At 36.5% G+C, this 13,365-nt stretch overlaps 1 protein-coding gene across 1 annotated transcript in view; it reads right to left on the bottom strand.

The window, feature by feature from the left end:
• The window catches only part of TLL1 (tolloid like 1), a 195,552-nt gene that overhangs the window by 35,373 nt on the left and 146,814 nt on the right, over positions 1-13,365 (bottom strand). Inside the window, exons 10-14 of the mRNA XM_077814504.1 lie at positions 12,401-12,503; positions 10,570-10,686; positions 9,135-9,280; positions 2,910-3,105; positions 1,705-1,830 (exon numbers count right to left, since the gene is read on the bottom strand). Coding sequence (XP_077670630.1) covers positions 1,705-1,830; positions 2,910-3,105; positions 9,135-9,280; positions 10,570-10,686; positions 12,401-12,503 — 688 coding nt within the window. The remainder of the gene's footprint in view (positions 1-1,704; positions 1,831-2,909; positions 3,106-9,134; positions 9,281-10,569; positions 10,687-12,400; positions 12,504-13,365) is intronic.

Genomic DNA, 13,365 nt, shown 5'->3' with positions numbered 1-13,365 from the left:
TGCAGAAGGTGAGTTGAAAGCTGGATGTTGGCTGGAACATACTGCACTCTGGTTATTTCCATCTGGTTTACAGAGCCTTGGGGACCATGGCCAGTTGGCACAAGTGATACAGATCCCTAAGCTGCTCTAACAAGAATAAGGGAGCTGTAAGTGGCTGTTCATCCTCAAGTTCTCCTTTCTTTCCCCTCTCCTGGATTACCCTGCTTGGCTGTGTCGGGAAGGAGGCAATGGAGTAGCCAGAGTTAGTCTCCTACCTTCTCTGAAATACAGTCAGAGGGGAAGTTGCTGAGCAGGTACATCATGGAAAAGACAGCAACTCTCATCAGAGCTGCTCCTGGCTCTGTACGGGAGCACTGGGAGGTAGTTTCTCCTGAACTGTCTGTTTTAGGGGGTTTTCTGCAAGACCTTCCTCTCTTCCCTAGTCTTTACTGATTGAGATAGGCACCCAGACAAAAAAACAACAACATTTTTTTACAATTGGATTGGGATACACCTATTCTGGCTTCCAGTATGAGTCAGCAGACAAGCCCTGCATCTCCATGCAGGATCCTGGAACCAGACAATGAGCTATGCATGTTCTCAGTATGCATGTCAATGAGCTATGCATACTGAGAATGTCTCATGCATTTCTAATACTATCTTTAAAATAAAGCTCAAGGAAACTAAATACAAAATACATAATGAATGTTACTGTCATAATTCTGGTTTAATCCCACAATATCATAGAATTCAGAGATAATACCTACTAACTATATCTAAACAGAACCACGTCACTGGGCAATGTTCTCAGACCACTAACAATACTTAGGCAAAATAGATTAAATAAGGATGGTCTAAAATGTCTCATGTCTGAATTTACTGGTATTTGTGAATTAGCATATGATTATCGCTATTTGAATGACCGTAGTACTGAGCTTCATTTAGTGTGCATATATTCAGTGTTATGGGCAATGAGATATCTTAATCCAATCCTAGTTTTGCAATATCTTCCATGTAAGGGCCTTTTTGATTTCTTCAGACGATTATTAAATCTAGTTTCTTTGCTTTTAATAAAAAGCTTTGATATCCGATTATATTTCAAACATGACTTTTTTAAATGAAACGATAAGTAAAAGGACACTTTAAAATAACAGTAGAAACCCATTGCAAATCATTAAATTTTGGCAAATGAGAGAGCAAGTCAACAAATGTAGTTATAAAAACAAGGATAACATATCACAAACTGGTATTTCATTCATTTGACAAGTGAAGCTTAGTTTAAATTACAATACATTGTAGCAATGTATATTTATGTATGTAGTAAATTTATGTCAGATAATTTTATAAGAATAATGAAGTCTTTGAAATATGAGATCTCACTGTGTTGCTATGCTGTTAAATCCTTCCTAATACACACACAGAAAATGCTCTTTTCTGAAGGCAAATTATGTAGTGTATGGATCAGTGAAGTGTGAATAAACAAGGTTCTACTGTATATAATTTTCCAGTTGACTAACAATAAAACTTGAACGGGATGAATTAGTAATTAATACTAAAATGGATAAAGACTATTATAGACAGACATTGTACAGTGGAGGATATTTTTCAAGCTATATGATAATACCTATACTCACTAATGCATAAGCTTTAGTACACAAAACATGGCTTTATAAAATGACATACCTATAAGTTTTAGGACTTCTTTAAATTAGCAGCATACTATACCTTCACAACTCTTTTTGTCAGGCCCAAGTTCATAGCCAGGATCACAAGCACACTGATAACTGCCCAAGGTATTCACGCACCGCTGTTCACAGCCCCCCTTGTCAGGTTTGGCACATTCATCTTCCTCTATGAAGACATAAAAGAATGGAAAAGGCATTAATTAAAAGTCTTTATCTTCCTCATCTCTAATTGTTGAACAGATTGATATTATCTGCAGCAAGTGGTGTGCATGCCATTGAACTTGTCTGTATAGCACATCATCTCTACTGACTGGAGCATTTTTAAAATCTTAAAGACCTGAAACCGGGTCAATAAAACGTTATGTTCTTCTTTTTCATTACAATAGCAACTGACAGCTACAGACCTAATTTATAAGCACTTTGTGGCCAGCATACAATGATTTAGGCAGCAGCAATCTAAAGGTTGTGTAAAGTACTGAGAGAATGATTGGAAATCCTCAGCAGGGTCACTTGAAGGGCACTTTTATCTCCAACAGAATGAATTTGTACATTATCCTGAATTCATACTCAAAACCAGATTAACAGAATCCTCAAATCCCAGTTTTCATTCTACTGATATTAAAGGAAACAAGATGCATCAGAAAAAAACGGAATACGGCATTATCTTTGCTAGCCGTGAAACATGCTCATAATATTCATGCTCAAATACGCCTGAGATGTAGTATTTAGCATTTCCTTGCACAGTGGCAAATATGAAGAATATTCTCATTTGAAATAAACACTGACAATTATCTTCTCCTCCCCCATATCTGTACAGAGTGAAAACTGATGGTAAGGGCAGATCATCACTAGCCCTTTGTGGCTGGGCAAGGGAATAAGGGGGAGTAGGTTACCTGTACCATGAGCTCCAGAGGGGAATCCAGGTCCACACAGCTTCTACATCCACATGTATGCATTTGTAGTCATTTACATGTGTGCAAAGTGAGTGTAAAAACACTGCCATTTTGATTGGTTAACATTTTACACCCAGTTTGCCTAGGTACTGATGACTGAATGAGAAAGAGGTAGTGAAAGGTAGTGGAAAATCAGGCACCTCGACTCTAATCAGACCAGAAACTAAAATAATATTAATTTTTTATTCTACCAATATTACATCCTTAATGCTCTTTGTAACAGAGCAGACAAACATTGTAATTCTTCTATATTTCAATACTATATGAGAGTCAATCCCCATATAATACATACCTTTAAAAAAGTTAGCAGCAAACCCTGCTTTGTTAACTGTTCCATCAGAAACAAACTTCATCCACAGGGTATTAGAGGTAGATCTAATATCTTCTGGCTTATCATAGCCACAGAAATGGCCAATCAAACGACTATTTTCACTGGTTCCATCTCGGACTTCTAAGTAGTCATAGGCACAGTTGTCATGTCTTTCGATCTGTAAATATACAGCAGTGCTCTGTTTAACCATGGACTAACACATAGCTAAATAAAATTCCTTTGTGTTAAATGGAATAGAAAATGTTCTTTCCTTTGGAAGTCCATATCTATTGTCAAAAAGAGTATAACAACTGATGGGAGAAAAAAAAAAGGTTCTTTATAGGTCTGCGTGTTACTACACTCACTTTCATGAACAGAAGCAAAATCTGTTGAGATGTTGAAAAGATACAATAGCTTAATTGCAAAAAAAAAATTCTGTCTAAATAGCTACAAAGCAAGGCCCCATGTACTCCACAGTAAGCTTGATCTAAACTCTATGAAAGACCTGGTTTCTGCACAATTTAGTGCAGAAGACTAGCAATGCAGTGGCAGTTTTTGACAAATGAAGTTTAAATTTTATTGAACTGAATATAAAAATGAACTATAATCAGGAAAGTATTATTTTTGTGTTCTTTAATTTGATGTTAAATTCAATTTATTTTATGCTGTCTCTTCATTTTCACTGTGGTGCAAAATTCTGCATTAATGCATTCACCCTGCATAACTACATTCTAGAATTTGATGTGGGAAGCTAGACGTACTGGCAGTGAATAGAGTTTTAGGCACCTAGACGGTGTGGGAGGCAGACTGGAATTACCCACATTTGCTGCTAAAAGGGTGAGCAGTGAAATAATTAATAGTAAAATGTCATCATTACATCTATGAAGCTGTTAAGTTTCCTGTTTCACTTGGGAGACTCCTGATTTCAGGTGACGTCTCTTGACTATTCCAGGCAGCTGACTGAACCTTTGCCATATAATGGGAGAACCCTAGCTGGACTAGAAATACGTGGGTAGAGCATCTCATCCACACATCCTGCCAGAAGACCTCAGAGCATAGAGACTATTTTGTGTAGGTCTTAGGTTAGAATGCTTCACACTCCCTACCTAGTAGTGTGTGGAGCACCAGTCAGAGTGGGAGTTGCAGCAGAAGGTAAAGCAGCAGCAGGACCTGGAGATGAGCCTTACGATCTTATATCTCAGGAACTGCAGTTATTAGATCTCAGATAGACTCCCAAAGAAAGAGAGAGAGACAATCTTCCCCCTAATGCAACCAGAATTCTTACGGCTGCTTTACCTTAGATTACCCCATGGTTTTAGAATTATGGAATACATGGAATCCTGCCTATAAATAAATTAACTAAATCCAGGAGAATAAAATTATATCTCTGAGAAAACCGGTTATACAAATAAATGGCAGGATTTCTGTTTTAAAAGGAAATTTCTTAGATAAGGAGAAGGCTGAAATCAAATCTATTAACAGAACCACCCTTTTAAAAAAATACAAGCAAACTAAATCTCATCCCCAAATGGAATTTTTTGTAATATGGAATTAAACCTATTAATATATTCTATGACAGTTTTGCTGTTCATTCATTGGTTGCTGAAATACTATACCTGCTGTGTATTATGAGCAGAACTAAGAAGCTTTAGCTTAGTACATTAGGATTTCTGATTATTTTATGCTCAGTTTTGTTTATTTCATTTTTTTTAAGAAAAAAATTGTCCCTCTTGTACAAAACTTGTCCATTTTCTTATCTAAGGCTCCAATACGGCATACACTTAAACATACATGTAATTTTCCCAGTGCAAGCAGTCCCATAAAAATGAGTGGGATTACTCACATGAGTAATGCTACAGGGGCTTTTGTGTTTCCAAGCTCAGGGCCTTAATTAATTACGAGATCCATCTAAACATTTTGATCATGAGTAGCATCAGAACCAGAGTTAGGATGGTGAGTAAGAAATATAACAACCTGGGGCACAATTATCGCTGTACTGACTTCAGTAGGAGTTTCAAGTGCACAACTAATGTTGTGGTCATGCACGTGTCTATCTGCGCACCAGTTTTTCAGAGGTTTAGAGAGTAAATTTTAAATGTACTTCACATTCCAATTTTTTGTTCAAGTTATTAAATTGAAATTTTTTTATTGTTAACAATTATAATCTGCAATTCTGCTAGCATTATTGTATTAACAGCAATAGAGTAAAAAGCTATTGCATTCAGACGTAGGGGCTCTTGACCTGTTTCAAAGCCCATTAAAATCAATAAAGGGTCTAACTGTATTATTTTTTGTCCACAGTTCATTTTTACAGGAAAATAAGGTCATTCAGAAATTCAATTTTTTTTCTATGATAGAGGAACATTATTCCACTCTATAGGGGAGTTTGGAAAATATTTTTATGGGCCAAATTCAGCTCTAAATTACATGTGCCCAACTCTCATTGAAGTAAAACACAAGAATTTCCTTTCGGAGCATCACCTTTCATTTTTGGCAGAGGAAGAAAGATAAAAATCTATTTTGGGCAGTAGTAAGTTGCTAAACATCTAAGATTATAAAAATCAACCAACTTATAAAGTGTTATTGATTTACACCAAACATTCAAGTAAGGTGATCATTTGACTAATTTATTTTTAGTTCAATATCACTGCAAGTGGTTCCAATACTAATAATCTTCAGAGATTAACCTGAAATATAAACCAGAAGATAAATATAGTGTTTTTGGACAAGCAATAAGTAACTTTAAAACCCTTTGGCAACAAATAAAAAGAACTGGTTTGAACTGTGTTTTCCTTATCTGAGTCTCATATTTTAGGACATTATGGTGTTGTGTTATCTGGCAGCGCTGCTATGCAAAGACCTGCTATGCTAAACTACAAAAGTCTGCTATGCTTCCCAGTATAGAGTTTGATCCAACACCTATTTAAAGTAATGGAATGACTCTCACTGGGCCCATAAACCTTGTTTATTGGAGAGTTCAGATGTCATTCTTTCAGATGACATGTGGGTGAAAAACATGCAAATTGTTATTAAATAAATAAACCATATTTTAATTTTTACAGCAAAAAAATGTAGCTGTGTTGGTAGCATCAGCAGCTGAAGGCTCCCGAAGAAAGTCAGGGCAGCATGACAGAACAAGGATGAAGGAAAGCCAGAGAAACCCTCTTGATGGAGGCAGCAGCAGTGGCCAGAATGGGGTCTCCAGGTTCAGGTGAGATTGCTTGAAGTGGCCATGGGGACCCAGAGAAAGTGGTTGGATATGGTCCAAAAGAGGTTACAACAGGTGGGAACTTGGCAGGACACTGACCCATCCTCCCAGACCAACATATTCTATATTATCTCTTCCCCTCATGCCCAAATAGTGTCCCACAAGATGAGTTAGAGGAGGGTTCTTACCAGATCTAATGGTCTGGTGAGACAAGCAGGCCTCATCTTTATGAGCCACAGCTCAAGTCCAATTCACCTTTCTCACATTTAGGGATGCACAGAACTCCAACTTTCCTTCCCCATCTGGAGGTAACACGACTGGCAGAGCAGTCTAGATTCTTATTTTCAAAATTTTTACTGTCTCAGACAGTTTCTCAGAATTTAATTTTTCAGTCCCAGAATAGTCAATAGCCTAGTGGTAGGGCTCTCACCTTGGATGTCGAAAATTCAGGTCCAAATCTTTGCTCTGCATGATTTGGACTAGCAACTTGGGACTCCCACATTGCAAGTGAGTGCCCTACCACTGGGCTATAAAGTCTCTCTCTCTCTCTCTCTCTCTCTCTCCTGACCAAATTATTTATATAAAGTAGAGTATCTCCAGCTGGAGAGACACAGAGAGATTGCGAGAGAGACTGATTAAGTGGAGTTAAGGATGCTAATATTTATGCTGCTCTGCCTAAACATCACATAGTCCAATTCCTCTATCAGTGAGCTAAAGAAGAGCAGGTAATCCTACACTCTGCAGAAGCTGCAGTGCCCACAGCAGGCAAAACAAGATGACTCAGTGATAAAGTCTGAAGTTCTTGGCTTTTCTGGGGGTTTAATTATAGACTTGAGGTTATTTATAAAATTATTCCATTGCATTGTGTGCAATCAGAATTTCTGACACATAAAAGCACCTTTCAAAGGACAATCAAATAATTTTCTCACAAACACACTGTAGTAACTTCTGTCTGCCCTTTACTATTTTTGGACACAAGGACTTCTGATTTTTAAATCACTTTTCTGTTTTGCTGGGCAATGCACCAAGTATATAGAAATAAAGTGACACATTTGAACTCATATTTGAGATCATTTTGCTATCGTATTGTTAACTATTTAAGGATATTTGATACCTTTTGTCATTAACAACAGAACATTCCAAAATTTTCTTTTACGGATATAAGTGCTGACTACAATAAACCCTTAACGCTCATGAATTAATACATTTGGGGGGAGTGGATTACAGCTCAGCCATAAGTATATCCAATATTGATTACATTTCTTTTTTTTATTTTATCTATTTCTTTGAAATCTTTTCCAAACACTTGCTATGTCTTGAGTTTTCAGCACAAGAGGAGGTAAAGCAAAAGAAGGAGTGACACCAAGTTATCAGTGGCTTAGTAAACTTTGCTGCCAATATAAGCTTAAAGTTGGACATTGCTTGTTTCATTTATATGCAGCAAAGAGATAATCTAATTTTTTGCTATTTCAGAGAAGACAAACTGATTCCTCATAGGTAGTAATAAAAATCAGAACCACTGCTCTATATTTTTGTTAGTATAGCTATTGCAGAAAAGGCATTCCTTGTCCATTAAACAAAGTAATCTTGTTTAACATCAGATTTCATAGAGCTGTCCTAATCAATCCTGATCCATTATAACAGACTCTCTGTATTTTGATATAGAAAGGGATTATTAAGAACTACAGAATTACTAAAAATACTGTCCATTTAAAACAATTTTCAACTCTGAGCCAGGACAGTGAAAGCCTAACTAGCATTCAAAATGATCCTTGGGTAGCGGAAGAGCTCATGCCTTATGTGGTATGGGACATTAATTTAGGACTGACAAAAAGATATGAGACTGCAGGTAACACCTATGAAAGTCTTTTCTAATGTTTATAATATATGGTCATTACTGATGGTAAATGTTGCCACTGAGGCCTGATCTTTTGATAATTCCATGCCAGAACTCCCACTGATTTTCAAGGGTCATACATCACTTAATGGTTGCAAGACCAGGAACAACAGAGATGAAAGAGACAGATGCACAAGGGACTTGGGCACTGCAATGCTAAGAGTCACTTTTAGGCAAATAGGAAATCAAAGGAATACCACTGAGATCCACAAAACCTGAGTTAGGCACCTAAGCTCCCTATAAAATAAATGGAGGGAGATAGAGACTGAAGAATGCAGTCCACAAAAGCCAGCACAATGGGCTGGGAGCCACCTAAAATAGCCCGTAAGAAATGTAGATTGCAGTGGAACCAAAACTGGAATGTAGTCACCTAAATGCAAGGCTTAGGCACCTAAGTATGTTTGTTAATCTGAGCCATGGTTCCTAAATTCATACTCTAGTGAAATATTTAAACAAAAATTGTAGACAGAATGAGTATTACTAAACTTAGCTGTGAACTTCAAACCAGCACGTATAGTATATATAATGGGTTGTATGAAATATCGATTGCCTGTGTTAGGGACAAGCTTGCTGGCCTGTACCATTCAATAAAAATGTTTATAGAGATCCATTACAGATATGTTAAATTTGAAAAATATGGGCTTTAAGACCATTTTATGAATTTGGCTTTTTAAAAAATACAGTACTTGTTTCTGCATAATAAAAACAAAAAATAGTGATTTCTTTCCAGAAAGGCATTCCTTTTTTGTAGCAATTAGATTGAGAAAAGAAATAACAGCTCTATTATTTAATAGAATCCTAAAGCAGTCTTGCAAAACAGGATTATGCATTTGTCAAAAGAAACTATTGTCAGTATTTAACACATTCCAATTCAAATAGCACAGATAACATAAAACCCCTTTAATCTTCTTGAAAATTTCTGCAACAGGAAAGGTCCCAAGGAAAGGAAACTTCAGCAGTAGACTTTTTTTTTTTCTTTTCTTTTTTTTGTTGGGGGGGGGTGGAGATTTCTTTGTTTCTTCATTGGTTTAATGAGGATTCCCTTAAATGGCACTGTCAGTTATCCACTAGATGGTTTGCTGAATCAGTTAAATGGCTTTACCTCAAATGCCTGAAAGGTTAATCCGACATTGTAGTTCTCTGACACTGTTATTTTCCACACACATTCCTTCATTGGTCTGTAGTCATCAGGATAATTAGGAGACTGTATCTGGCCTTCGTTTTTGTGGATCTCACCTCCACAGATTGCTGATGAAAGCATAAAACTCAATCTAAGTATATTTTCAGGACTGACATTTTCCCCTCTTCTTGAATTGTCATATTTTGTGTGGTGATGAAATTATACAAGAAAAAATGTACACACTTTAAAAAGGTCAAATTGCTGAAATCAAGCTTGGTTGTATAAACTACTGCACATTTTCAGTTTACACAGAGTATTTAATGTTTTTAATAATGCAGTACCTTTAACACTGGAGAAGACTCCAGAATCATTGACATTTATGATTTGTGACTGCTTTAAAAGGCATTAAAATTGTCACAAAATAATATCACTTTTTATATGCTTTTAGGGTTATGTAAAATACCCATCAATAACCATGTCCATATGTAGTTTATTAGCCTCAGTAAAACAGAATATTGAGACAGAAACTTCATCCTCTACATCTATGAATTTTTACCTACAAACTACGCTCTGAGCCTGGAAACACACACATTTTGAGTTCAGTGAAAAAACTCACATGAGTAAGGTTACTCAAATGCATAAGTGTTTTCAGGATTGGGGCCTACCCTCATATACTAAACATCTGTGGGCTCCATTTAAATCACACTCTTTTCTACTCAACAGTATTAAACTGGGCTACACTGATTTTCAAGAAGGTGTCTGTTAACGTTCTCCTTTACGTAAACTACAATACATGCAGGAATAGAACCAGATTTTGCGAAAGAAGGTGGGGAAGTATGGAATTAAAAGTATAGAACAAAACATTAAATACATTTTCTCTTCAGCGCTGCCTCTTAAACAAGGTATCCAACAAGAAATGTGCAAAACTCCCCGCTCCCGAAACTTCCCATGAGAAAAAGATAGCCACATTAAATTTCCAAAGTGTCATTAACAAAATGGACTCAACACACTTGAACTAAAGGAAAATGGAAACTTCCCTGTGTTTGGAAAGCTCTGTGCAGAAATGTAGGTATGTGCTAAAGAACAGATCTCAAAATCTATTGAAAACGTTTAAGAGAGTTTCCAACTCTCATTTAATTGAGAATTTAAAAATGTGTATGATATACTTATGATCACCATTACTGATGCTATTAGAAAGGATGACGTCTGTAATGTGATCATATCAGCAATTTCAAAATTACACATCTATGAAGTTGATGGCCCATACCAAAACTGTTTTCTTAAAAAGTAAGAAACTAATTTCAGAGGAAGTTAATTTAACTCTTTATCAATGCCCACATTTGTCAAGATATTAATGTGTTTCTTGTTCATCTTTATCCATCTGCTTAAGTCATCTTTAATATTCACAGGGACTTGCCTTCATAAACTGCTGCAAAACCTTTTCCTACCCAATTGCTGCTGCTGCGGAACTCTATCCACATTCGGCTGTCAGTAGATGTGAGTACTTCTGGCAGTTTGTCACCACAGAACCTGCCTAAAAACAAGCAACGAATAAGCATACTTTATGTGCTCTTTCCGGCCCAAACCGTACAAGCACTTACGTGTGGGTTTAACTTTATAAACAGGCTTGGAAGGATTCGATTTTTATCAATAAATGCTGATTTCACCATACACACAAATCAACAAAAATATTTCCATTGATAATGATAGATATGTACAGATAGGCAAAGTAAGAAAAAATGTTCCTTGAGAACTCATTAGAGTTTGATTTAACAATATTTACTTTGTACATTTTGACATGTGATGTTGACAAGGTTTAATGGTTATAAATGTTTTACTTTTTAAATCTCAACAGCTACTGTCATTAAATAATTATTGCCTGACCCCACCCCATACTTTCCAACCATGACAATTTAAATTCAGTAAAAATGCTTTAAAATACATTGTAGAGAGATAGAGAGATTTTATTATAATTTTGTTGGTGCTATTTTTCACAATTCCCAGGCTCCTTTAGTACTATGAGACCACATGTAAAAGTCTCAGAGGGATTGAGGGGCAAGAGGGTGTTCCTCTTTCTAACCACAATGAGTCAAATGATATCATACTTTAAGCCTGTCACTGATCTGGAATTGAGCATTATGCATCCTGGACTTCACACTGGAATAATGTCAGCAAAAGTCAAGGAAGAATTCCAGTTTTGTGGGAGAAAAAATGCTAATGCTTCTCAGTATATATATATATATATTTTAACTTTAAAAATGACAGCTTTTTGAAGTAGATGGGATTAGTAGGTAGACTGCAGGTATGGCGGACAAAGACACATAATATATCTAATTTATCATATGGATCTGCACTTTATCACATGGACATGAATACCACTACTATATTTGTGGAAGCATGCAATATGTTTCTCAAATTCCACAGAATAGCTCAGGCCTAAATTGTATTAGTTAAAAAGGCCAAAAATATATAATCTCCGTTTTTTTTAACAACTCTGTTGCTGTTTGCCTACACTCTACTGAAATACAGCCTGAAGCAATAAATACCCGTGCCCACCCTTTTCTTGAAAAAGGATGTTCATGCTACACACCCTACATATCCCAGCATGCCACGGCCTGAGCATGGCATGATGGAGTTTCAAATCTTCCAAGCTACACCTCTATCTTTTTTTAAAGAAAAGGGTGTCTCATAGGCTGCATTATTGACTTGCAAGAAGATATTGGTGTGTTGAATGTCCATTACTCAAACTGAAAGTTCTCCTCTCGTAACCGCAACAGAAAAACTAGAGCCCAAGCTGATGAGTAGGACTCTACAGCTGGTGTTCTAGTCACAGCAAGTCAATTACCAATTATGCAGACTGGCAGTGCTTGTGCCACTGACTACTTCCCCAAAAAATTATCACTAAAGTTCTACCATCAAATCTAAAGCAACCTCGTTTTTTAAACACAGAAATACCACAGGAGCAGTTATTTTAAGTACACACATACTCATCTGTCATGCTCAGATTCAAGCATCTGCTTAATAACGTCTTGCTCCACTGAGATGAAAGTTTATTTCCTTTTCTGTTTGTTTGTATTTGTTTGTTTTCTGAAGGGGGAATTTTTATTTATTTTATTTATTTATATCTCCTGAGAATTTTGCAGCTTTTCAAAGACTTGCAAAGTTATTGTGAATAGCAAACAAGGAGTTCAATTTCTGCATGCAAACTATACATCGAACAAGAGCGGAGTGGGGAAACAGTTTCATACCAAGCAGAGGTGATTTTCTCCAGTAGCCATCTCTTACTTCAATATAGTCATACCAGCAGAGACTGCTCTTGTACAGGTCCATTGTAGTAAAGTTTAAAACAATCTGCAATGCAGAGGAGAATAGCATGCCATATAATTCACTTCGTTGTAGTTAGCACTAGAATATAGACCGCCCAAACAATATGCCGTGAAACCGAAGTCATAGTGATCACCCTTAAAGTCTTGCCAATTGCCTAGATAGTTAAATAGCTACTCCTTTGGCAGCATCCAAGTTATTTCCTATAGTAAGTATAAGAGAACCCTACAGGTTCTGCTGTAACTTTGTGTAAGGTAAACTGGCAGGCTTCAGGTTGACCACTTTAGCTTAACAGTTCCAGGGTGTTTTTACTAAGAAATCCGAATGTGAAAGTGACAATACAGTAAAATGTTGTTCTAACATCATCACAAGACATTATTGGATGTTACTTCATCCCAAGCCGTGCTCCATTCAGGGAATAGGACTTTGGGTCATTTCTAACATCCCAGGGTATAAATGTTATTTATGGACATAAAATCACCACTGTTCTCTTTCCCTTACTACTTTGAGAACTTGCTCTACATTCCAAAAAACATAGGGTGTGCTTTCAGTGTGATGGCGTGCCCTGTGTTGGAAACAAGACCATTTAAAAAAAAATTGGATACACTGTTACTTTTCGAACAAACCCTAAATAAACGTATAGCAATATCAGAATTTGGTGTATACATGAAACTTCAGAACTTGCAGTCTCTGACTCATGCTGAAAAGAACTGAGTACATCCATAAATACACACACATTTTTTTAGTTAATGACACAAGCACTGCTGGAGGAGTGTTCAGAATAATGCATCAGAGCATCCCATTTTCTCCAGACTTATTATAGCCAATACTATCATAGCATGTAGCTTTTCAACTGGAATAGAGTTAACTGAGGCCACACATTCACAAT

The sequence above is a fragment of the Eretmochelys imbricata genome, chromosome 4 (assembly GCF_965152235.1).
Source record: "Eretmochelys imbricata isolate rEreImb1 chromosome 4, rEreImb1.hap1, whole genome shotgun sequence".
NCBI classification, from domain to species: Eukaryota; Metazoa; Chordata; order Testudines; family Cheloniidae; genus Eretmochelys; species Eretmochelys imbricata.
This window is presented reverse-complemented; position numbering and strand designations above follow the sequence as displayed.